This window comes from Procambarus clarkii, chromosome 91 (assembly GCF_040958095.1).
Source record: "Procambarus clarkii isolate CNS0578487 chromosome 91, FALCON_Pclarkii_2.0, whole genome shotgun sequence".
NCBI classification, from domain to species: domain Eukaryota; kingdom Metazoa; phylum Arthropoda; class Malacostraca; order Decapoda; family Cambaridae; genus Procambarus; species Procambarus clarkii.
Window position 1 is genome coordinate 16,292,206 of NC_091240.1, and position 26,748 is coordinate 16,318,953.

At 48.9% G+C, this 26,748-nt stretch overlaps 1 protein-coding gene across 3 annotated transcripts in view; it reads right to left on the reverse strand.

Annotated features, from left to right (window-relative positions):
- Nucleotides 1–26,748, reverse strand: part of PNPase (polyribonucleotide nucleotidyltransferase 1) — a 343,937-nt gene that overhangs the window by 45,957 nt on the left and 271,232 nt on the right. For all 3 annotated transcript variants that reach the window (XM_045767790.2, XM_045767791.2, XM_069318828.1), the window contains one exon: nucleotides 3,138–3,368. In XM_045767790.2, coding sequence (XP_045623746.1) covers nucleotides 3,138–3,368 — 231 coding nt within the window. The remainder of the gene's footprint in view (nucleotides 1–3,137; nucleotides 3,369–26,748) is intronic.

Below are 26,748 nucleotides of genomic sequence, written 5' to 3' on the forward strand. Positions count from 1 at the left end.
CCAGCTGGCCCCAAGGGCGAGGCAAATGCCGAGCAGCAAGAACCTCTACGGGAGCGGTTCCCGAACGCCCCAGAGAAGATAACCCTGACACGCAAGGGCAGTACTCACAGGGCGCCTAGGGAAGGAAGCCCCTAGGCGCATGCAGCCCCGGCACTGATGAAGTACTCCTGGCCACCGCACACCACACAAAAACAGCAGAGAACACCACACGAGGCAAACACCGCCAAGGAATTTGAGGCCAGAGAAGCGTCTATCCCGGTTGACACTAGCTTGCGAACTGAAGGCAGCCGGCGTGGTGAGGTCCAGGCCCCCCCTCCCCCTCCCGGGGAGGGAAGGGCTGTGCAGAAGACTGGCGCGGCAGTAAATTGATTGTTTGATTGTTTTCCTTGGGGTTGTAGGGAGTTTTCTACCTCTCTGTTTGGTTTTTATTGTAGTTTCTTACCATGTGGAGTTTGTTTTGTTACGCCTACCTTTCTGGGTGCCTAACCCCGGTCGATGGCAGATAAGGAAAACTCCCAACCATATGGGGTTTTCCAGGGCCATTGCTCCCTGAAACCTCTCTGAAGGGGCCAGGTTCTGGCACTGGTCCCTGGTAGGTCTGAACTCCATAACTAATGTCCCGGTCTAACATAACATACATTAGCCTGATAAGCTCCAGGGAGCCGTAGGGGCTCCCCACAGAAAAAGTGTCGCTAGATAAATTTTTAGTGAGACAAACTACCAGAGAACCACAACCAGGTCCTAGTGATATGCAGGCAAAACGTAGGAGAGAGTGTACCCCAGAGTAATCATCACTGCCTGATGTTATAATGGAAGGGGACTTCTATTCCAAACACCTCTCCTCCTCCCCCCTCATCACCATCTTCCATACGCCATCAAGAGTCCTCCATAAAGGTAAGATAAACATATGTACTGTATTGTAGTTAGGGAAAAAAATTGTATTCAGTATAAAATGTATTTTTAAGTTAATATTTTTGGGGTTCTGGAACAGATTTATTCAATTCCCTTTATTTCTTAGGGGAAAAATCGTTTCGACTTACGATATTTCGACTTACAATACGTCTCTGGGAATGGATTACCATCGTAAATCGTGGACCCACTGTATCCATATTTTTAAAAACCATAACGAACAACTAAGTAAACCTTGTGTGTGGTGATGAAATCTTAGCACAGTATAGAGATACACGCAATGACTAGCTGACTCATGCAGCCGACATTACCTAGGGAGCAAAATACCCAGAAATACACTACATACATCTCTATTATCTCTACGAATACTGCTATTAACAGATTCCCGTCACTATATCGTGAATATGAATCATTTTCCTGAAGAATATTTTCTAAAGGAATATGAGGTCACGTTGCATGATGCATAGATTCACAAACCACCGCTGTGTGCTGTGAATGTCTGCCGTGAACATCATAATTAACATCGTGTTCACTGATATCTGAACCTTGTACATGATTATTATTACACTTAGGATCATCTATGACTCTATTAACTCAAAATAATTGCAGTTACTTATTTTATTCTTCATTACACAGAGAAATCACATTGTGATATATATCAACGAGAAAATCCACAGGTGCCGTGATGAGGGTTTGAACCTATGCACTGGGTATTCTCAGATGCATGTGGAGAATGACTACACCACGTACATCTGGATATTCTAGATATTCCGGGCATTCTGGGATGTCTAGCAAGTGCATCTGGGAATACCCAGTACATAGGTTCGAATCCTCATCATAATACCTGTGGATTTTCTCACTGACATATCGCAATAATGTGATTTCTCTGTGTACTGAAAGAGGGGCATCAGAGGTAGAATTACTGAAATACAGAGCCACGGTACATGGGGGAATTGTGTGAAACTCTGGTTTGGCTTAGGTGAAAGCCTCAGGAATCCTTGAAGATGCAGTAGTACCCCAAGTTGCAATTCTTTTGACTATGTCGCGGCATAGTCGTTTAGCGTGTGCATCCTGGAATACCCAGCGCATCGGTTCAAATCTTCATCATGGCTCCTGTGGATTTTCTTATTCGTCACTATTAAATGGTGCTGTGAGGTGGAACTCCATACACCTTGGTCCTGAGGAACAGGATGACCCACCGTGTACCCGCAGGAGTTTTGAATCTTTGGATATACTAACGTTCGTCATATGTCTGGTGGGGCCTTCGACACCATGCACTATGTCGGGTGGTGCAGTACAGTGATTAATGGTGATGAGGTAATCTCAGCAGACTGCTTTTCATTATGTACTTTAATAATAATGCCATGGCAGAGTTTAAAGCTTCTGAGCCATCCACTAGTGTATGAACACTGCGTAAGTGACATTTTGTATGATCACTTGGCAAACTAGTTTTGTCTTTATTGCACATTTTTATTCAGACTGCCTGCTCACCAGTTATTCAAACTTTTTATCCGAATAAACCCAAATCGGAAAACAGGCATTCATAAAGCACGTGGCTTACTGTATGCCAATTGCTAACTGTAGGCACAATGCTGTTGTTATTATCAGAATCCTGATCACTAAATCCAGAATATGAATAATTTTACACACACACATTTATTTTCTATAAAAGCATGAGGTCGTTTCACGATGAGACAATGGCAGAGTGCTGTGGCTGTCTGCATCGCACATGATCATAAACACCATTGTGTTCACTGATATTTGATCATTGTATATATTATAGTCTTTATCATAGTCGGGAACTTCTATGATATTATCATCACAAAATAAATGGTTACTTATTATTCATAATTTTTAAGTGATGCTGTGGACACAAGCTGAGCAGCGTCACTGTTAGCTCATACTGCATGTGCCACCTTTGGTTGCTCACTCAATGCTAAGGGCCTTCACACCCAGGCATGGAGTCCATGGGTCTCTCAAAATGGTGTTTGTTTACTGGAGGCTCAGTTTTGAGAAAGCCGATGTAAGCCCATGTACTTGCCGGAGTTTTAAATCTTACTCACTATCTTAATATGTCCCCAGACGGGATGCACCACATGAGGATAATTTCCCACCACTTCTCCAGCCAGGATATTCAGAAGAATGGTTAATTTCACTGAAAACCAGATTTAAACAAACTCTTTTCTAAGAAAACTGATATACTTCAGAACCATGAAACAGCAACTTACTTTTCTTGTATCCAACTGTGAATTGTGAAGTAAAACTGGTGGCATGTCATCATAGAGTGTCACCATAACACCTTGCGGACGAAGTTCAACAACTGTAGAAGTGTAAATACCGCCAAACTCTAAAGTGGGTTCTCGATCACTGAGCAGTTCAGTAAGGGCCTCTTTTGCTTCCTCCATCGCTGACAGATTTGGTGCAAAGACTGAGAGTATACCATCCTCCTGCCATGTCAGCTGAAAAACAAAAAGGCTTTTAGTTTAGACAAAAACCCAGAATGAAATGAAATGACAATTTCTGGAGAAGCCCTGGTAGCTTCCCAGAGCTACTGTCCTGAGAGTGCTTCATACTAAAAGGTCATATCAGTTGTAGATATTTTTGTTTAGTCTACTGAAGACCAGTGCCAGACCCTAATCCACTCACAGTGGTGCAGAGAGCAAGACCTTATGCAGGCGATGAGTCACAATAACGTGGCTGAAGTATGTTGACCAGACCACACACTAGAAATTGAAGGGACGACGACGTTTCGGTCCGTCCTGGACCATTCTCAAGTCGATTGTGACCATTCTCAAGTCACAATCGACTTGAGAATGGTCCAGGAAGGACCGAAACGTCGTCGTCCCTTCAATTTCTAGTGTGTGGTCTGGTCAGCAAGACCTTACTTGCTCTCACTTGCTAATCCATGACCTTACCAGAAAAGCCTCCAGAAAATTAGCACAGCTTTACAGACGACTGAAGGTTCAAAGAAAATGAAGACTGAAAACCTGCGAAACATCTGCAAATGAGTCACACGGAAACAAGGGATTCACACAAAACAGTTTGAAATTTGTTAGTATCGATAACCACCCCCATGTTGCTCACCCCTGGTTCCCAGTTGGCTCCCCAAATCAGTTCAGGACCTGATGAACAAATCTACAATGAACCAACGAACCTGGAGGACAGGAGGGAGGCAGAACCACCAGGGTTCCTCCAAAACATAGCATTCATTACATACAATACTGTGGAGTCGCTTGTGGCTCCCTGAAGCTATTGTAACCTGAGAGAACAAGACAGGGACATGACAGCAAGGAGGAGAGGTAGCAGGCATTTAAGACAAAGAAAAGAAACAAGGCTGGGCGAGACAACACAAGGCCACACACGACCAACTGGGCCTAAGAACATAAACCAAAAAAGCCAGACTGCCACCACCCTGTTAGAACGCCAGTACCTCTCAGCCCAAATATTACCCTACGACTAGAAGAGAAGATCGTGGCCAAAGCAACCTATGTACAGACATCATGGGCCTAAGGATAGACTACAAGCTGGCTAGTCAAGAGGACATAATGGACAACATAGGAAGTGCGAGCCATGGAACATGGTACTAAGGAAATGAGATCAACCAATAAGGCATCCACAGAGATAGAACCAAAGGCACACAGGTAGCAGTGATGAGCCACTACAGACAAAGCAAACAATGCACCCTCGGCCGATCAAACCAAGAATCGATCACGAGATGACTCCTCTGGAAGCCCGCTGATGCATTCTCCGCCAAAATTAGAAAAGAAAATAACGGCAAAAAAGCAAACCGCCTGCCAGGGCCAAAAGAACAAAACCCTGCCAAGGAAGAAGAATCTGAAGCTCCCCATTCTATGAGCAAGAGGCGAGAACCAACAGGGAAAACTGCCTTAACCCTTAGGCTTTGCATCAAATCATATGATGGGACGAGAAATTATGCTCAGAATGTGCATAATATCACATTAACCACTGCATTGCACAACGCACCTTGAGGCCCTCGACGGGTGGTGCACAACGCGCCTCAGGGATCTCATAGGTATAGCGTATGATTCAAAACTTCCACGGCTGCACTGGGTTCACATCAGTTTCCTCAGGGCTCTCCTAAACAGACACCATTTAAAAAACCAGCGTTGAATGTAATGAAACACCATTTTCTGGGTGAGACCCGGAGGCTTCCCAGAGCTAACCAGGTTGATATGCTAATGTCAGACTTTGGCATCAGTCATGTGTATGGAGTTCTTTGGGCCAACCGGAAACCACGGCCAGAACCTGGCCCCCTCAGATATGCAAGGAGAGCAATGGACTATAGAAGCCCCCGTGTGGTTGGAAGCATTCTATGTCTGCCATCGACTGGGTCAGGAACCCAGAAAGGTAAGCATCCCAAAACAAACCTCTATTCTGGTGAAAATATTGCTACCAAAAGCTGAACAAGTGGATAGAACTCCCCTAAACGAAACGAGCAAACGATCATGACGACACACGTCGCCGCGCCGCTGTCTGCGCAGTTCCCCCTGCCCCGGGAGGGGGGAAGGGGAAGCCTCAGACCCCACACGCCGGCTATCCACCCTTAGTTCTTAGGCTGGATGTCAAAACACACAAAAAAACGCAGACCGGAGGAAGGGAGGGAGAGAGTGATGCCGGGGAGCCTCTGGGTCTCACCCAGAAAATGGCATTTCATTACATTCAATGCTGGTTTTATGGGGGAAGCCCCTTCGGCTCCCCGGAGCTAACTACCCAAAGAGAAGGCAAATAAGGGACCTACCCGGGAGGCGGTCCGTCCTCACTCCTCAACGCAAAGTCGAGACAACTGGCTGCAACCGCCGACCCAATGCAACGCAGGCCCAACTAGGCCCAGGGACATTCACCAGGTAGCGAGCTGCCAGGACCCTGTTTGACCTCCAAAAACCCCAGGCCGGTATGTCAACCCAGGACATGTTGCCAAAGACGGCAGCCAAGGCAGCAAACTTACGAATGTCATGGGACCGGGGATAGACCGCAGGCTGGCTAGACTTAATTACCCTGTGGACGACCTGAGAAACTCGAGCCCAGGAACAAGGAAGAAGGGAAACTGGGTCAACCCAAGTGCTTTCCCGGCCACTGAAGCCGTGGCACGCAAATAACAGCGAAGAGTCACAACCGGACACAACACATGATGCACCCCCGGTCTGACCAACGAAGCATCAATGACCCAAGGCCCCTTCCAGAACGCAGCCATCTCATTCTTGGCCAGAAAGGAAGGAGAAAGCTGCAAGCAAACAAAATGCCCCCCCAGAAACAAAAGAGCAGAAACCCCTGCACCAGAGAAGAGCATGAAGCTCCCCGACCCAACCCCCAGAGGCCAATGCCAACAGGAAAAGAGCCTTGGAAAAACAATCCTGAACAGAAGGGGGCCACAACAAACTGAGGAGAAGATAGAAACGAGAGCACCCGGTCCAGGGACCAGGACGACTCAGGCGGTGCATGAGTAGGCCGGAGGTGAAACAACGCACAAGACAGCTTGTGGAACGGAGCAGAAGCAACATCAACACCGAAAGCAAGCTGAAGCGGCTCCGCCAACACCGCACGATATGAGGCGACAGTATTCGGCATAAGATGACGGTCCTGGAACAACCAAGAAAGAAAGGACAAGACAACCCTATCAGAGACTGAAGAACATCTATGCAGTAATAGGAAAAAACAGAAGGACTGCCAGGAAACTTCATACTGTCGCTGAGATGAAGCACGCAGGTGGGAGACCAATAACAAAGCCACCTGCGCACCATACAAGTGATGGTAAACCCGAGTCAAAAACTCCAGACACGATGACTCGAGGAGAAGACCGAACCAGCCTCGTACCGGACTGGCCCGATCTACTGAAAGAGGCAGAGCCACAGGAAGACCCTCGGGTTCGGACACCAAGCATGCAGCGCCTGAAACCAAGGATGGGCCGGCCACCAAGGACCCAGAAGGACAACACTCCCCATGGTGAGCCAGGATCTGAAGCAACAGCTGAATCGGGGGGAAGAGGTATAGGTAACCCCAGCACGCCCAATCTAATTGAAAGACATCGACCCCGACGGCCTCGCAGTCGGGGAAGGGTGCCACATATACCGGAAGACACCTCGACCACGCCGATGCGACGAGGTCCACATCTGGAGGCCTGCGCGTCCGGCAGAGCCAACTGAAGGAGCTGGTGGCAACTGTCCATTCTGTGGACAGGGGAATGAACCGTGACAGGCCATCCGCCAAGACACTGGACACTCCCCGAATGTGAACCGCCAGGAGAGCCAAACCCCGAGAACTCAGCAGACGAGTCACCCGAAGCAACCAGCCCCAAAGAGCCAAGGACTGCATCGAACCCCCGCAGTTCAAACAATGAACCACTGGAGAGCAGTCCAAATAGAGCCTGATTGTTGACCCGACTCGAACCCTCTGGAGTGACAACCAAACTGCCGGGAACTCCCGCACCGTCCTGTGGGCCAGATGGAGAGACGGACACCACCGCCCCTGGTTGGCCTGGTGAGCACTGGTCACAAAGCCCCAGCCAAGAGACGACGCGTCCATGAACACATCTAGCGAGGGCTTGGACAGGCGCCAAGGCAATGAACCCCGAAAAACCCATAGAGGAAGCAGGCAACACAGTAGCTGACGTAAGGCCCCCGGGGGACGAACCCAGCGATCACGCGAGAGATGGAAGGGACGGCCTCGAAGGAACCAGAACAGCCGACAAAGCCACACCCGACCTGGCGGGTAGACCAACATGGCAAAGTTCAGGCTCTCGCACAAATTCTCGAGGAACTGCCGCATGACCCGGGAGCCCCTCAGGAACAGACGCAGGCAGGAATGTAGACGAAGCAGAGCTGCCAGAGGAAGAGACAAGGAAGCGGTACGAGCGTCCCACTGAAGACCCAGCCAAGACCGAACCTGGGAGGGAACCAGATGGAACTTCCTCCAGTTCACCAGGAACCCTAACCCGGTGAGCTGGGAAAGAACCATATCCCTGGCGAGCAGACACGCGGACTCGCTGGGGGCCCAAACCAGCCAGTCGTCGAGGTAGGCCAGAACTCGCACACCTAAACGACGCAGCCAGGCCACCACGACCTGAGTAAGGCGAGTAAACACCAGAGTCGCCAGAATCGAGCCGAAGGGAAGGCAACGAAAGCGGTAAGCTTGACGCCCCACAACGAAACTGAGTCGGTCCCTGGAACCCGGATGAACCGGGACGTGCCAATACGCGTCCTTGAGGTCCAGAGACACCATCCAAGCACCCGGCTCCAAGAGAAGACGGACCTGGAACAGAGTAGTCATCCTGAAGGAGGGGCAAAAAACCCACGGGTTCAGAAGGGACAAGTCTAGAATGAACCAGAGGTCCACGCAGTCCCGTTTTGTGACTGGATCAGGCGGGAAACCAACTGGAGGGATGAAGTCGTTTCGACCACGCCCAAGAGAAGCCACTCGAAGATGACTTGATACAGTGCAGGAGAGGAGGCCTGCCCCGCGAGCCCCAAACCCCCCGAGGGAGGAGAAGCCATCCAACGCCACCACAAACCGCGCAAAACAACCGGAAAAGCCCATGAATCATGAGACCAGGCGTGAGCGAACAGCACTAGCCTCCCCCCCATCACCCCGTCAAAGGGGTAAATCGCGAAAGGGCCAACGCACCCTACGAGAACCTAAACGGCACACAGGGCGATCCCCACACCGAGTAGAAACAGACAGAACCAAAGGCTGCGCCAGCCCCAAATCTGACACCACTGGCCTACCACGACCGACCGAACCCCGAGCCCTGGCATGACCTTTACGGGAAGGCCCCCAACAAGCCTCCCGGAGAACCAACAAGTCTGACATCGGCCAACAATTAACCGAAGCCGCCTGCAGATACTGCACCACAGCAGACTCTGCAAACATCAAGGGACTAAAAGGAGAAGATAACCCAAGTGCCAGGGCCCAAGCGGATTCCAAGGTAAAAGCAAGGACCGCCTGTCGACACGTGAGGCAAGAAGCATAAAACCTCAAAACCGAAACCGTAAATGAAGGATCGCAGATCCATCATGAAGGCATAATCCGGGTCATGCAAGAGGTAAGCTGCAATGGCCGCCCGTAAATCCTTGGACGGAAAGCGGGAGGCCGAAAACCTGTGGAAAGACGGAACCGAAGAACCCACGGGATCTCGGAACCGAACCCGGGGAGGGGTAGACACCAAATCCAATTCGCACGAGGAGGAATTGAAAGAGAACCCCTCACCCTGTAACACTAAGCCCCGCTCAGTGGGTAGAAAAACCAATGCAGAGTCCAACGAGACCCCAGAGTCCAGAGTTCTCAGGGGTCACACCCATCAGACCACGTAGCCCCCGCAGGGTTTCTCAGGACCCTTAGCCTTGGTGTCACGCTAAGGGAAGCCCAGGCAGGGTACTGCGAACCAGCGCCCAAGTCTACCAAACAAACCTCTAAAAGCTGAACCCCTGGGACGTGTCCACGCATGGGGGCCTAGCGGGAGACGTCACCATAACAATATAAAAACACAAATCTCGACCAGGGAAGGGAATAACAGGGAGACCCTCCCATCAGGTAGAAAACAAAAACAAAAGGAAAACCTCGTAAGAGGACAATGTACCCGGGCGGAACAGAGCCACCTGCTATAATGTTAGATGACTAGCTGTGCAGTAACCTACGCCCCTACCAGTGACGAAAACCACCCCCTACCCAAGGACTCACAAGGGCCAGAAATCCCCAGTAGACCCCAAGGGCGACCCAGTACCATGCAGTAAAGGCACCACGGGGGCAGATCCCAAGGTGACTTGTGGAAGGAGGCCCCAAGCCCCAAGGGCAGTACTTACCAGGCACCTAAGGGAAGGCAGCCCTATCTTGAGGTTACCTTGAGATGATTTCAGGGCTTAGCGTCCCCGAGGCCCGGTCCTCGACCAGGCCTCCTTTTTGTTGCAAGCCCTCAGGAAGCAGCCTGTAGCAGCTGTCTAACCCCCAGGTACCTATTTACTGCTAGGTAACAGGGGCATCAGGGTGAAAGAAACATTTTGCCCATTTGTCTCTGCCTTCACCGGGGATCGAACCCGGAACCTCGGGATTACGAATCCGAAGCGCTGTCCACCCAGCTGTCAGGCGCCACTGACATAGAATGCTCCCAACCACAGGGGGGGTTTCTATAGCCCATTGCTTCCATTACCTCTTCTGAGGGGGCCAGGTTCTGGCTCGTGGTCCCCGGTAGGCAAGAACTCCAAGCACTTTGACTGATGCCAGAAAGTTATACATATCCATTCAGCCTGGACAGCTCCGGGAAGCCGAAGGGACTCCCCCCCCCCCCCAGAAATAAGACATTTTTGTGCAAATACTTGTGACACTAATATATGACAACAAAATAAATTTAGAACAGTTGTATTATAATAAAACATCAAGTGACAACATATTGTACCACACCAGTGAAAAAACCCCAGCGTTGAATGTAATGAAACGCCATTTTCTGGGTGAGTCCCGGAGGCTCCCTGGAGCTTACCAGGCTGATATGCTAATGTCAGACTTTGGCATCAGTCATGTGTACGGAGTTCTTATGGGCCTACCGGGGACCATGAGCCAGAACCTGGCCCCTTCAGAGAGGCAAGGGGAGCAAAGGCCTATAGAAACCACAGTGTGGTTGGAAGCATTCTATGTCTCCATCGACCGGGTTAGGCACCCAGAAAGGTAGGCGTCCCAAAACAAACCCCTATTCTGGTGAAAATTGAAACAAAAAAACGAACGAGTGGATAGAACTCCCCAAACAAAAATGAGCAAACTAGTATGACATCACCCATCACCGCGCCGCTGTCTGTGCAGCTCCCCCCTCCCCGGGAGGGGAAAGAGGTAGCCCCAGACCTACTACGCCGGCGATCCACACCCTAGTTCTGAGGCTGGATGTCAAAACACGCGAAAAACCACTCACAAGAGGGAGGGAGGGAAACCGGGGAGCCTCCGGGGACTCGCCCAGAAAATAGCGTTTCATTACATTCAACGCTGGTTTTCTGGGGGGAGCCTCTACGTCTCCCCGGACCCACAGAGGAAAAAACTAGGGACTGACTCGGGAGGAGGTCGCCCACACTACTCAACCCGAAGTTGAGACAACAGGCCACATCCGCCGACCCACAGCGACACAGGCCTGACTGGGCCCAGGAACGTGTACAAGGTAACAAACAGCCAAGGACCCTGTTTGACTGCCAAATTCCCCATGCCCGAATGTCCTCCCAGGATACAGTACCAAAGATGATGGCAAGAGCCTCGAACTTGCGGACGTCATGGGCACGGAGAAAGACCGCAGGCTGGAGAGCCTTAAGAACCCTGCGGACGACCTGGGAGACCCGCACCCTCAGACAGGGAAGAAGGGAACCGGAGCAACCCAAAACGCGTCCATGGGCCCAGAAGCCGTGGTGTGCCAACAACAGTGGAGAACCGCAACCCGGACAAACACAAAATGCACCCCTGGCCCAACCAACTAAGCATCAACAACCCAGGGACCCCTCTGGAAAGCAGCAGTCTCATTCTTCGCCAGAAAAGAAGGAGAAGGCAGCAGACGATCAAACCAATCACCCAGACCAAAGGAACAGAAAACCCCTGCGCAGGAGGAGAGCATGAAGCTCACCTACCCGACCCCCAGAGACCAATGCCAACCGGAAAAGAGCCATCGAAAAACAAAGCGGAACCGAAGAGGCCACAAGAAAACGAGAAGAAAGAAAAAGAGCACTCTGTCCAATGACCAGGACGGCTCAAGCGGCGCAAGACCAGGCCGGAGGTGAAACAAGCACAAGACAGCTGACGAATGGTGCAGATGAAAGTCCGAAAGCAAGCCGAAGCGGCTCCGCCAGCGCTGCATAAAACGAGGCGACAGTATGCGGAAAATCGACGGCCCCCAACCCCCAGCAGAAAAGCCAAGCCAACGCCAACAAACACAGCCACTGAGGAAGGGACAGCAGGAAAAGGAAGGACCGCCAGAACACCCCATACTGCCGCCAAGAAGCACACACGTGGGACACCAACAATGAAGCCACCTGACCACCAACGGATGCGAGATACCCGAGGCAGAACGTAATCAGCCCTGCCAAGAGCCATCCAAGCCTAGGGAGAGGCGGAGCTGCAGGAAGATCTCGGGTGCAACCACCAAGGAAGCAGAGCCGGAAGCCCAAGCCGGCAAGAAGGAGATGGAACGTCTGCCGAACAGAAAACTCCCCAATGCGAGCAAGCTCGTCAGGGGATCGGAAACCACTGGTCCTACGTGAGACACCAGAGAAGGGACATCGCAAGACCCTGAAAAAAACAGCAGGCAGAGCAAGCCAGGAAAACAGGAAACCAAACCCGGCAACAGGAAGGCCAAAAGGCACAAACAAAACACACAACAGTGTGAAGGAGGAAATGATAAAAAGACTAGCAGAAATGCACCAGCGGCCAGGGACAAGAGTGAAGCAGGAAGACGAGAGGAATGCATGAGGAAGGGAAGTGGCGGAGGCCAACCCCACACCCAGTGTCCAGTGCAGATAAGAGCCCAGTAGGCTCCAGAACTTGAACAGAAAGCGAATGATAGGTGAGGGGCGAGACGAAGAGGCCAAGCTCATCCCCAGCCAGCACAACTAGGCGAAACAAGCGAGGTCAGGACAGAGAATCCAAGGAACATGGAAAAGCCAGGCCCGGCACAGCAAGACCGGCAAGAAAGGAGGGTCCCATAAAAATCAAGGGAACAAAAAACCCAAACAAGGAAGGCGCCAGAAGGAGCACGGAAGGGTCGAACAAAACGCCACAACCATACCCACACATGCAGCCGCAGTATCAAAACCGCAGCAAAACGTCACCACACACTTGGAGACGGGACAGAAAAATTAGGAAAGGCGGTGGCGTTGCTGTGCTGGTAAAAGAACACCTAAAGGTGAAGGAAATAATGACTGCCAATCCACAAGAAGTTGACATAATAACACTAGAGATCTGCTATGAGGATGATAAACTAATGATGATAAATGCATATAGTCCACCGCCAAGCAGCACATGGTCAAAGGAGGAGCTAGATAGTAAACGTGAAGGTCTTATAACAATAATGAGAGAGATTATAGCGAGAGCGGATAACGATAGATCACGACTGTTGATAGTCGGTGACTTCAACTTGAAATCCATAGACTGGGAAGCATATGAAGCTAAAACAGAAGATTTTTGGACCTGTAAATTTGTAGACCTCATCCTGGAAACATTCTTGTATCAACATGTTAAACAAGCTACGAGGATGAGGGAAGGGGACGTTCCCTCCATGATAGATTTGATATTTACCAGGAAGGAGGAAGAGATATTTGACATTCAGTACCTTCCTCCCTTGGGTAAAAGTGACCATGTCTTTTTGGGAATAAAGTATGCAATGCGTTATAAGCTGGAAGAAAATAAGGAGGTTGAAGCAGTTGAAAAACCAGACTTCAGGAGAGGACATTATGGTGACCTTAGAAATTTTTTTAGTGAGTATAATTGGACAGACTTGATGCTAGGCAAGGAAGTGAATGAGATGTATGGCAAGTTTTGTGAAATATATGATAAAGGCACAAAAAAATTTATACCAAAACAGAGATGCAGGACCAGAAAACAGGATTGGTTCGACAGAAATTGTGAGAGGGCAAGAGACCAAAAGACACAAAAATGGAATCAGTATAGGAAGAGGCCAAACCCCCAAACATACCAGCGATACAAAGATGCGAGAAACAATTATACAGCAGTAAGGAGAGAGGCAGAAAGAAATTTTGAAAAAGGGATAGCAGATAAATGTAAAACAGAACCGGGCCTATTCTACAAATTCATAAACAACAAATTGCAGGTAAAGGATAATATCCAGAGGTTGGAAATGGGAAACAGATTCACGGAAAATGAAAAGGAAATGTGTGAAACATTAAATGAAAAGTTCCAAAGTGTGTTTGTACAAAATGAAATCTTCAGAGAACCAGACACAATAAGAATTCCAGAGAACAACATAGAGCGGATAGAGGTGTCTAGAGATGAAGTGGAAAATATGCTAAAGGAGCTCGGGAGGAACAAAGCAGCTGGCCCAGATGGCGTTTCACCATGGGTTCTGAGAGAATGTGCATCTGAGCTCAGCATTCCACTTCACCTGATCTTTCAGGCATCCCTGTGTACAGGAATCGTAGCAGACGTGTGGAAACAGGCTAACATAGTTCCAATCTACAAAAGTGGCAGCAGGGAAGACCCCCTCAATTATAGACCTGTATCATTGACAAGTGTAATAGTGAAAGTATTGGAAAAGCTAATCAAAACTAAATGGGTAGAACACCTGGAGAGAAATGATATAATATCAGACAGACAGTATGGTTTTCGATCAGGAAGATCCTGTGTATCGAATTTACTCAGTTTCTATGATCGGGCCACAGAGATATTACAGGAAAGAGATGGCTGGGTTGACTGCATCTATCTGGACCTAAAAAAGGCTTTCGACAGAGTTCCACATAAGAGGTTGTTCTGGAAACTGGAAAATATTGGAGGGGTGACAGGTAAGCTTCTATCATGGATGAAAAATTTTCTGACTGATAGAAAAATGAGGGCAGTAATCAGAGGCAATGTATCGGAATGGAGAAATGTCACAAGTGGAGTACCACAGGGTTCAGTTCTTGCACCAGTGATGTTTATTGTGTACATAAATGATCTACCAGTTGGTATACAGAATTATATGAACATGTTTGCTGATGATGCTAAGATAATAGGAAGGATAAGAAATTTAGATGATTGTCATGCCCTTCAAGAAGACCTGGACAAAATAAGTATATGGAGCACCACTTGGCAAATGGAATTTAATGTTAATAAATGTCATGTTATGGAATGTGGAATAGGAGAACATAGACCCCACACAACCTATATATTATGTGAGAAATCTTTAAAGAATTCTGATAAAGAAAGAGATCTAGGAGTGGTTCTAGATAGAAAACTATCACCTGAGGACCACATTAAGAATATTGTGCAAGGAGCCTATGCAATGCTTTCTAACTTCAGAATTGCATTTAAATACATGGATGGCGATATACTAAAGAAGTTGTTCATGACTTTTGTTAGGCCAAAGCTAGAATATGCAGCTGTTGTGTGGTGCCCATATCTTAAGAAGCACATCAACAAACTGGAAAAGGTGCAAAGACATGCTACTAAGTGGCTCCCAGAACTGAAGGGCAAGAGCTACGAGGAGAGGTTAGAAGCATTAAATATGCCAAAACTAGAAGACAGAAGAAAAAGAGGTGATATGATCACTACGTACAAAATAGTAACAGGAATTGATAAAATCGACAGGGAAGACTTCCTGAGACCTGGAACTTCAAGAACAAGAGGCCATAGATTTAAACTAGCTAAACACAGATGCCGAAGAAATATAAGAAAATTCACCTTCGCAAATAGAGTGGTAGACGGTTGGAACAAGTTAAGTGAGAAGGTGGTGGAGGCCAAGACCGTCAGTAGTTTCAAAGCGTTATATGACAAAGAGTGCTGGGAAGACGGGACACCACGAGCGTAGCTCTCATCCTGTAACTACACTTAGGTAATTACACTCCCAGAGGAAGTGACAGGGTAGATAAAGATAAACTGTAACATGGGTGGCACACAACAAGGGGACACAGGTGGAAACCGAGTACCCAACCGAGCCACAGGGACTTTAAAAGAAAAGTGTGCAGTGTAACAGGTAACCGATGGAACACATTACGCAGCCCATACCTGGGCTGACCCCATACACAGCTCCAAGAATAGAGACGAGAGAGCCCAGGAAGCACAGAATCCGCACGTCAGTTGAATGACAGGTGAGAGGCGGAACCAAAGAGCCAGAGCCCAACCCCGCAAGCACAATGAGGCGAGCACATAACACGCACATAACGTGAGCATAGGAAAACGTACCACCGAACAGGCACCTCCACCGTTGCACCGTGGCACAAGGTGGAGGCAGGGCCCTGAACTCAAGCCTGGTTGGACAAGCATAGGAGAGGGGCAGGATGAGTACAGTCAAGAGTCGCCTTGTATGGGCCAAGAGGCCTCCTGCAATCACCTGTGATCCGAGGAAGGAAGCGGGTGGTGAGAACAAGAGCTGCCACGTATGGGGCAATAGCCCTGCAACAGGCACCTCGGTTTTTATTTTCTACGTTCTCAAGTACGTATGTACACCCATTCCTACTCCCAAAAACAAAACAGCGTCAGGACGAAGGAGACGCCAGACTGCACCAACTCACCTGCAGAACATAGGCACTGACGGGCCATGACGCAAGCCTATGAGAACGGAGCCGCCAGAGGCGGCCAGGGAATCGTGCACCCGTAGCCGAGAAAACTGGGAGCACCGCCCGATGAAAGCAGGTCAGAGCCGCTCATGCCGAAGAAGAGGAGGGGAGCGGCAAAGGAGGCGCCCCCACCCATAAACGCAAGGAAAAACCCCAAGACCTCCCCATAGCGGCACTCCAGAACACCCCCATGAGCAATGGGGCACAGACTGGAGAATGATAAGAGTGAGAGGCGAAGCCCCGAGAGAAAAAAACGCAGAACACCAGCATGTGTGCACACCGCCCTGAACCAAAACAAACTCCCACGGTGCATACGTAGGACACAAAAGAAAATTAGCCCAACAGGTTGGGCTACACAGGTCCATTCTACTCCGTCCAACAACATAGCAGAAAAGTAGCTTAACGGGTCGTATCCCGAGCGATCCGTTGAAGAAATAGGCCAACTCATGGAAACAGAAGCCAACTTAGCCAGCTCATGGAAGGAAAACAACGAACCGAATTGGAACCCAAGCGGACTACCAGTAGCCCAACATGGCGACAAAGAGCCCAACTGGCTACAAGTAGCCCAATCCGGCATCCCGGACCAGAACGGAAGGAAAACGAGCAGTGCCGAGACACAGCACGGAGAGAAGATATATGAACAAAAGAACGAGAAGGCTAAAAACCCAGAAGCAGTCTGGAATAGGACCAACAAGCCCTAGAAAGGACCGGAGAGAAGCCCCACCGAACGACAACAGACGTACAAGTAAGACGGGAAGGAGCAAAACCATCCCAAACCTTCGAGAACACATAGAAGCAAACATGTCTTTTTGGGAATAAAGTATGCAATGCGTTATAAGCTGGAAGAAAATAAGGAGGTTGAAGCAGTTGAAAAACCAGACTTCAGGAGAGGACATTATGGTGACCTTAGAAATTTTTTTAGTGAGTATAATTGGACAGACTTGATGCTAGGCAAGGAAGTGAATGAGATGTATGGCAAGTTTTGTGAAATATATGATAAAGGCACAAAAAAATTTATACCAAAACAGAGATGCAGGACCAGAAAACAGGATTGGTTTGACAGAAATTGTGAGAGGGCAAGAGACCAAAAGACACAAAAATGGAATCAGTATAGGAAGAGGCCAAACCCCCAAACATACCAGCGATACAAAGATGCGAGAAACAATTATACAGCAGTAAGGAGAGAGGCAGAAAGAAATTTTGAAAAAGGGATAGCAGATAAATGTAAAACAGAACCGGGCCTATTCTACAAATTCATAAACAACAAATTGCAGGTAAAGGATAATATCCAGAGGTTGGAAATGGGAAACAGATTCACGGAAAATGAAAAGGAAATGTGTGAAACATTAAATGAAAAGTTCCAAAGTGTGTTTGTACAAAATGAAATCTTCAGAGAACCAGACACAATAAGAATTCCAGAGAACAACATAGAGCGGATAGAGGTGTCTAGAGATGAAGTGGAAAATATGCTAAAGGAGCTCGGGAGGAACAAAGCAGCTGGCCCAGATGGCGTTTCACCATGGGTTCTGAGAGAATGTGCATCTGAGCTCAGCATTCCACTTCACCTGATCTTTCAGGCATCCCTGTGTACAGGAATCGTAGCAGACGTGTGGAAACAGGCTAACATAGTTCCAATCTACAAAAGTGGCAGCAGGGAAGACCCCCTCAATTATAGACCTGTATCATTGACAAGTGTAATAGTGAAAGTATTGGAAAAGCTAATCAAAACTAAATGGGTAGAACACCTGGAGAGAAATGATATAATATCAGACAGACAGTATGGTTTTCGATCAGGAAGATCCTGTGTATCGAATTTACTCAGTTTCTATGATCGGGCCACAGAGATATTACAGGAAAGAGATGGCTGGGTTGACTGCATCTATCTGGACCTAAAAAAGGCTTTCGACAGAGTTCCACATAAGAGGTTGTTCTGGAAACTGGAAAATATTGGAGGGGTGACAGGTAAGCTTCTATCATGGATGAAAAATTTTCTGACTGATAGAAAAATGAGGGCAGTAATCAGAGGCAATGTATCGGAATGGAGAAATGTCACAAGTGGAGTACCACAGGGTTCAGTTCTTGCACCAGTGATGTTTATTGTGTACATAAATGATCTACCAGTTGGTATACAGAATTATATGAACATGTTTGCTGATGATGCTAAGATAATAGGAAGGATAAGAAATTTAGATGACTGTCATGCCCTTCAAGAAGACCTGGACAAAATAAGTATATGGAGCACCACTTGGCAAATGGAATTTAATGTTAATAAATGTCATGTTATGGAATGTGGAATAGGAGAACATAGACCCCACACAACCTATATATTATGTGAGAAATCTTTAAAGAATTCTGATAAAGAAAGAGATCTAGGAGTGGTTCTAAATAGAAAACTATCACCTGAGGACCACATTAAGAATATTGTGCAAGGAGACTATGCAATGCTTTCTAACTTCAGAATTGCATTTAAATACATGGATGGCGATATACTAAAGAAATTGTTCATGACTTTTGTTAGGCCAAAGCTAGAATATGCAGCTGTTGTGTGGTGCCCATATCTTAAGAAGCACATCAACAAACTGGAAAAGGTGCAAAGACATGGTACTAAGTGGCTCCCAGAACTGAAGGGCAAGAGCTACGAGGAGAGGTTAGAAGCATTAAATATGCCAAAACTAGAAGACAGAAGAAAAAGAGGTGATATGATCACTACGTACAAAATAGTAACAGGAATTGATAAAATCGACAGGGAAGACTTCCTGAGACCTGGAACTTCAAGAACAAGAGGCCATAGATTTAAACTAGCTAAACACAGATGCCGAAGAAATATAAGAAAATTCACCTTCGCAAATAGAGTGGTAGATGGTTGGAACAAGTTAAGTGAGAAGGTGGTGGAGGCCAAGACCGTCAGTAGTTTCAAAGCGTTATATGACAAAGAGTGCTGGGAAGACGGGACACCACGAGCGTAGCTCTCATCCTGTAACTACACTTAGGTAATTACAAAGGACGAAGGCACAGAAAAACCCAGTCGCACCCGAGACCAAAAGCCCAAAGAACCCCAAGAAGAGGGGGACATGACGGAGAAGTCCCGTCCCAGGAAAAAGGGGCGAAGAACAGAGAAAAGCACCCACCGACAGGAAGGAAGCAACGGGCATAATGGACAAGGAACCGAGCCCGAGGAGGGGCCGATGCCCAAGTACTCATGCGGTGAGGGGGAAAGGAAAAACCCCACTCCACAAACCGCAAGCCCCGCCCAGAGGGTAGAAAAACCCCGGCGGGGTCCAACGGGGCCTGAGGCCCCCCACGTTAGCCCCACCCCAGCCCCGGGAACCCACCTGGCAGGCCCCAGGGCCAAGCTGTCCCCCCAAAGCCCCAGCCTCAAGAAAAAAACGGGGAAGCCATGAAAAGCACCAAGGAAGGGAGTTCATTGGCAGACTCTTACAACACGGCTGGAGAAAACAGGCTCGAATGCTCCCGTCACTACCCCGGAAGGGGTAGTCCCCCGAGACCAACCGAGTCTCAAAACCATGGAAGCCCCACCATGACCCCGAACTCACAGACGGTAAAGACCCGGATGTAGGGAGAAGTGGGGGGGGGGGGGAGGGGGACCCGACAAGACCACCAACAAGCAACAAAACTTGCAGGACCCCGGGCCAAAGGTGTCACCGACCCCACAGGCTGCAGACAGAGGCAAAACAGTGAGAGTCACCCCTGAGACAAGGGGACAGAGCAACCCTCAAACTAGCACAAAGCGAGGGGGGGGGGTCTCTGGGGCCACATCCATCGGGCCCATGCTCCCCCTAGGGGTTTCCCAGGGTCCTGAGTGTTTACTATAAGAGGACTCGTGCTCAGGTAATCCCAGGCAGGGTACTGCTAACCGGCACCCATGGCTACCAAACAATGGTCTAATAGCTGAACCCCCGGGATGTGTACACTCACGGGGACCTAGCAGGGGGAACCACCCAGAAGAAGGAAGAGAACCCAGCACAAAGGGGAAAAGAACCAAAGGCAGAGCCCCAACCAGGTAGACAAACAAAAAGAAAAAGAAAACCTTGCAAGAGTACAGCGCACCCACGCGGAACAGAGCCGGCCACTATGATTGGTAAAAAGCAAAGGCCCTTGGTGAAAACAAGCTGTGCAGCACCCTGCACCCCGCCAGTGCAAACTACCCTTACCCTAAGGCGAACAAGGGAGACAGAACCCCCTTATCACACAAAGGGCAGCCGAAAACCGAGCAGCAAACGGCCTAGCAGAAGCAGGACCCAAGGAACTTGTGGAAGGTAACCCCAAGCCCCAAAGGCAGTACTTACAGAGCACCTAAGGAAGGTAACCCTAGGCGCATGCTGTCCGAGTCCTGGAGACTCATTCCCAGCTCATGCACCACCTAGAAGACAGACATCACACTCTAGGTACTGTGCTGAAACAACCACTGGAGCCGGAAGCACACAACCGGTGCCATTAGCATCTGCCGAAGAACTGGGGTGTGGATTGCCGGCGTGGTAGGTCTGGGGCTACCCCTTCCCCCTCCCGAGGAGGGGGGGAGCTGTGCAGACAGCGGCGCGATGATGGGTGACGTCATACTAGTTTGCTCGTTTTTGTTTGGGGAGTTCTATCCACTCGTTCGGTTTTTGGTTTCAATTTTCACCAGAATAGGGGTTTGTTTTGGGACGCCTACCTTTCTGGGTGCCTAACCCGGTCGATGGCAGACATAGAATGCTTCCAAGCACACGGGGGTTTCTATAGGCCATTGCTCTCCTTGCCTCTCTGAAGGGGCCAGGTTCTGGCTCGTGGTCCCCGGTAGGCCCATAAGAACTCCGTACACATGACTGATGCCAAAGTCTGACATTAGCATATCAGCCTGGTAAGTTCCGGGGAGCCGTAGGGGCTTCTCCCCAGAAAATGGTTGTAAAATATGCCGTAGATACTGTAAATAATACTGCGAAAATAAATTCATGGCAACTCGGACACCTTCTCCGTCGTGGCCGACTCAATTCGGGCGCACAACATTCCAGCGACAATGAACCGTGACGTCATCGGCCAACTTCTCAGCTCATTTACATTATTAGTATGGACAATTAATATTTTTTCCCATGCTCGGGGAACACAAATTAATAAGAAAAAAATTCTTTGGATTTTTTTTTTTTTGCGCTTGTGGGTGTTGAAGGCGAAAAGGCCTTTAGCGACCTAAGGGTTAATGAAGTGCAGTGCAGTGGTTAAACAGCCCCTATGGTGCAGTGGTAAAGCACTCGTTTGGCACTTTGTGAGCACTTTGGCCTGGGTTCGTATTCTGGCCGGGGAGGATTGACTGGGTGCCAATCCTTAACTGTAGCCTATGTATACCATGCAGTGAATGGGTACCTACCTTGAGGTTATCTTGAGATGATTTCGGGGCTTAAAAAACAGGAATTAGTCCGTAGCAGCTGTCTAACTCCCAGGTACCTATTTAATGCTAGGTAACAGGAGCATCAGGGGGAAAGAAACATTTTGCCCATTTGTCTCCGCCTCCACCGGGGATCAAACCCGGAACCTCAGGACTACGAATCCGAAGTGCTGTCCACCCAGCTGTCAGGCGTCCACCTAGTTGTTAATTAATTTGGTGGGTCACATTCTTGGGAAAATTAAGATTAAGAACCTGCCCAAAACGCTATGCATGCTAGTGGCTACACAAAAATGTAGCGAATTCTTGTATATATATATTGTCACGGTAATCTCTCTAGGAAGAGATTCGGCCTGCTCCATCATCACCTATTCTATCATACCACATCTATATATTCAAGAACTGCAGCCACAAGAGCAACAACAACACCTCTCAAAACGTCTAGACATAGTACCACCAGTCTACCTCCCCCACAGCCTGTCACCCTCCTCGCACCCGAATTAAACCACACTTCGCTGGAAGACAGAAGAGTTAGGGGGGGACATGATCACCACATTCAAGATTCTCAAGGGAATTGATAGGGTAGATAAAGACAGGCTATTTAACACAAGGGGCACACGCACTAGGGGACACAGGTGGAAACTGAGTGCCCAATTGAGCCACAGAGATATTAGAAAGAACTTTTTTAGTGTCAGTGGCTGACAAACGGAATGCATAAGGAAGTGATGTAGTGGAAGCTGACTCCATACACAGTTTCAAGTGTAGATATGATAGAGCCCAAAAGGCTCAGGAACCTGAACACCTGTTGATTGACAGTTGAGAGGTGGGACCAAAGAGCCAGAGCTCAACCCCCACAAGCACAATTAGGTGAGTACAATTAGGTGGTGACACTTCAGGATCACACTACCTCTGAAACAAGCAGTTAAAGTGAGCCGGTTTCTAGTTATCGACGATACCAACGCCACTTGAACAGCTGTCGTTCCATATAAATAGAAACCAGCCACCACCACGATTCAGATTACTCCTGAGTGCTCTACTGAGTAGACCTATTAACATATCTCGGTATGGTGGCAGGTTTATGCAGACTAGCTCATAGTATTCTAGCACCCTATTTTATTTGCACATTAACGTAAAGTAAATTTGGTTGTTCATCTTGTTTGTTTTGCACATGTTGTATTAGAGCCAAGCCTAGATATTATTTTTTTGTTTTGTAATTTGTTTAGCATCATTTTTTATTAAGTAAAGTATTTTTAAATGTTTTTTTCTCTCTGTCTTATCCTACAGTTACCTCACAGTGAAGACAAATAGCAGTCTTAACTTTTTTTTTACTTTTTTGGCTTTTTGTTTGTTTTATGTGACTGATATTCCATCTGCCCTAGAGAGACTGCACTAACATCCAATTTTCTCGTCACAATATATAAAATAAAATAAAATAAAATATACTAAAAAATAAAAAAATTGATAGGAAGTGAAATTATGCTCAGACTGTGCATCCCATCATAAGAAGTATTGTATGAGCTTGATTATCTGGACTATATGGGAAGGACCCTGTTACGGACTCACTTAGCCAGTAACCGGGTTCTTTTCATACCAAACTTTATATGGGGCTTTAATGCCTCTTCTTACTCAATTCAAGTCCAAGTAATAGGTAAGTTATTAAGAACTGGCAGTAATAATAAGAAAGAAACTTACCTTACCAGAAAGGTATGCTCCTCAAAACCAACCCCTATTCTGGTTAAAACGCAGAAAATTGACTAACGAGTGGACAGAACTCCCCAATTGAAAATGAGCAAACGAGCATGACGTCACAAGTGCTGCGTTGCATGTCTGCGCACCTCCCCCTTCCCTGGAACGGGGTTAGGGGAAGCCCCATACCTAAAGCGCCGGCAATCCACCCTCCAGTTCTGAGGTTGGATGTCAAAACTCGCGAAAAAAGTGCCAAACGGGGTGGGGGTGGGGGGTTGCAGGGGAGGCTCCAGGTCTCACCCAGAAAATGGTTTATCATTACATTCAACGCTGGTTTTCTGGAGGGGAGAGCCCCTCCGGCTCCCCAGAGCTACATCACCAAAGATGAAAACTAGAGGGACTTACCCCGGGAGGCGGTCAGTGCTCGCACCTCAACTCGAAGTCGAGACAACAGGCTACAACCGCTGACACAGGCCCGACTAGGCCCAGGAATATTTACGAGGTAACGTGCATCCAGGATCCTGTTCGACCGCCAAAAACAACACGTCCAATCGTCGACCCATGACATGTTACCGAAGACGGCAGCAAGCGCAGCAAACTGACGAACGTCATGGGCACAAGGATAAACCGCAGGCTGGCTAGACCAAATAACCCTGCAGACGACCTGAGAGACCCAAACCCGAGAACAGGGAAGAAGGTAACCCGGATCAACCCAAAAGCGCATCCTCGGTCAAAGAGGCCGAGGCGTGCACATAACAACAGAGCCACAACTGGACACAACACATAATGCACCCCCCGGCCTGATCAACCAAGCATCAACAACCCAAAGACCCCTCCGGAAAGCAGCAATCTCATTCTTCGCCAGAAAAGAAGGAGACGGGCTGCAAATGAGCAAACCTATCTCCTTGACCATAAGAGCAGAAACCCCTGCACCAGAGGAGAGCATGAAGCTTCCCAATCCAACTCCCAGAGGCTAATGCCTCTGGAGCAACAGCTGAACCAGGGCAAAGAAGTACAGTGGTACTTCGGAATACGAGTGTCCCTGTATGCAATTTTTTTGGAATACGAGCCGGATTTCCTCGGAAAATGTGTCTCGGAAGGCGAGGGTTACCTCGGAACGCGAGTTTGTTGATACGCGTTCAGGCCGACCTAGCACATGGTGGTACGGCGATCGTCGCCCCTCCGCCCCTCAGTTTACCATTGTCTCCCACCCAGTGACGATCCCACATCAATTCTTCACGCGGATTTTCAGTGTTTTGTTGGATTTTTGGTCATTTGACTATACAATTTGCTGTTATATATCTCACCATGGGTCCCAAGAAAGCCAGTGGTAAGGATCAAGGCAAGAAAGCCCATGTGAGGATGACAACAGGAACAGCAAGACAACGCAGCTGATGATTCTACAGTGGAGGAGGATGAGGCGGTTGCGAATGTCCCTTCTGCAGAAATTAGGAAGGTGTGTCAGATGTGGGAAGAGATTCAAACAATTGTTGAAAAGACTCACCCAGAGAAAGCTATAGTAGGGCGTTGCCTTAATCTTTTCAATGACAATGTGATACCTTACTACAGAGACAGCTTGCGAAGAAGGGAAAAGCAAGCTTCCATGGACAGATTTGTGGTGAGAAAATCGAGGAGTGAGCCTCAACCAGGACCTAGTGGCACTCAGATAAAACATGCCAGGGAATGCACACCAGAAAGGTCCTCACTGCCTGATGTGATAATGGAAGGGGACTCCCCTTCCAAACAGTAACTCCTCTCCTCCTCCCTCCTCCTCACCATCTTCCATACACCTACAGCATTCAACAGCAAGGTAAGTAATAACTTGAACATAGTTTTGTAGGTTTATTTAGATGAATTAGGTATAAAAATTTAGTTTGATGTGGGGTTTTTGGGGTAGTCAAGAACGGATTAATTCATTTCAAATTATTTCTTATGAGGAAATTAGCTTCGGAATACGAGTTTTCGGAATACGAGCCGTCTCCAGGAATGGATTAAACTCTTAAACCATGGTACCCCTGTACAGGAACCCCCCACCTCCTTGAGGTTTCCTTGAGGTGCTCCTGGGCTTAGCGTCCCTACGGCCCGGTCGTCAACCAGGCCTCCTGGTTGCTGTACTGGTCAACCAGGCTGTTGGACGTCGCTGCTCGCAGCCGCGTCCAACCTCGATCTGGACGAGGACCAACCTCGTCCAACCTCGATCAGTCTTGCCGGAAGGCATCGACCCCGACCGCCTCGCAGTCGGGGAAGGGCACCACATATACCAGAAGACACCTTGACCAAGTAGAAGCGAAGAAGTCCACCACCTCCGGGCGCCCAACCGTCTGGCAAAGCCAACTGAATGAGGCACTGAATGCCAAAAAACTGAACCCCAAAACACCCAAAGAGGAAGCCGGTGACGCAGCAGCCGACACAAGGCCCCCGGGGGGTCAATTCCAGCGATCGCAAGAGAGGTGGAAGGGACGTCCCCCGAAGGAACCAGAACAGCCAACAAACCCAAACCCGACCCGGCGTGTAGACCAACATCGCAAAGTTCAGGCTCCCACACAGACCCTCGAGCAACCGTCGCATGCCCTGTGAGTCCCCCCCCCCCCTGAAACATGCACATACAGGACAGCAGTCGAAAGAGAGACTCCGGAGGGAGAGACAAGGAAGCGGTCCAGGAGTCCCACACAAGACCCAGCCAAGTCCGAACATGGCAGGGGACCAGATGGGTTCTCCGCCAGTTCACTAGGAACCAGAACCCAGCTAGGTGGGAAAGAACCAAATTCCTGGTGAGCAGACATGCTCACCAGGGATGACTGGTGACTGGGAGCCCAGACCAACCAGTCGTCGAGGCAGACCAACACCTGAACACCTAAAAGATGCAGACGGCTACCATGACCCGGGTGAAGCACGTGAACATGCGAGGAGCCAGGTTCAACCCGAATGGGAGACAACGAAAGCGGTATTCGAGATGCCCCACAACAAAACCGAGCCAGTCCCTGAATCCTGGTTGAATCGGGACGTGCCTATATGCATACTTGAGGTCCAAGGATACCTTCAAAGCGTCCGGCTCCAACTGAAGCTGGAGCTGGGACAGAGTGGTCATCCGAAAGGAGTGGGCAAGAAACCCAGGGGTTCAGACGGGACAAGTCCAGAATGAACCGCAGGTCCACACAGTCCCGTTTCAGATCTGGAAACAGGCAGGAAATCCACCTGAGAGACGTCGTCTTTTTGACCACACCCAAGTGCACCCACTCCGAGATGACCAGACAGAGGGCATGAGAAGAGGCCTGCCCTGTCAGCCCCAAACCCCCAAAGGAGGAGGGGGCGACTCAACACCACCGCAGGCCATGGGAAACGACCCGAAAAGCCCACAAATCGTGAGACCAGGCACGAGCGAACAGAGCAAGCCTCCCCATCGCCTCATCAATGGGTCGAACTGCAAAAGGGACGACGCCCCTTACGAGAACACGACCTGCGCACAGAGCGATCACCGTGCCGATCAGACGCAGACGGTTACGAAGGCTGCACTGGCTCTAAAACTAGCACCTATGGCCT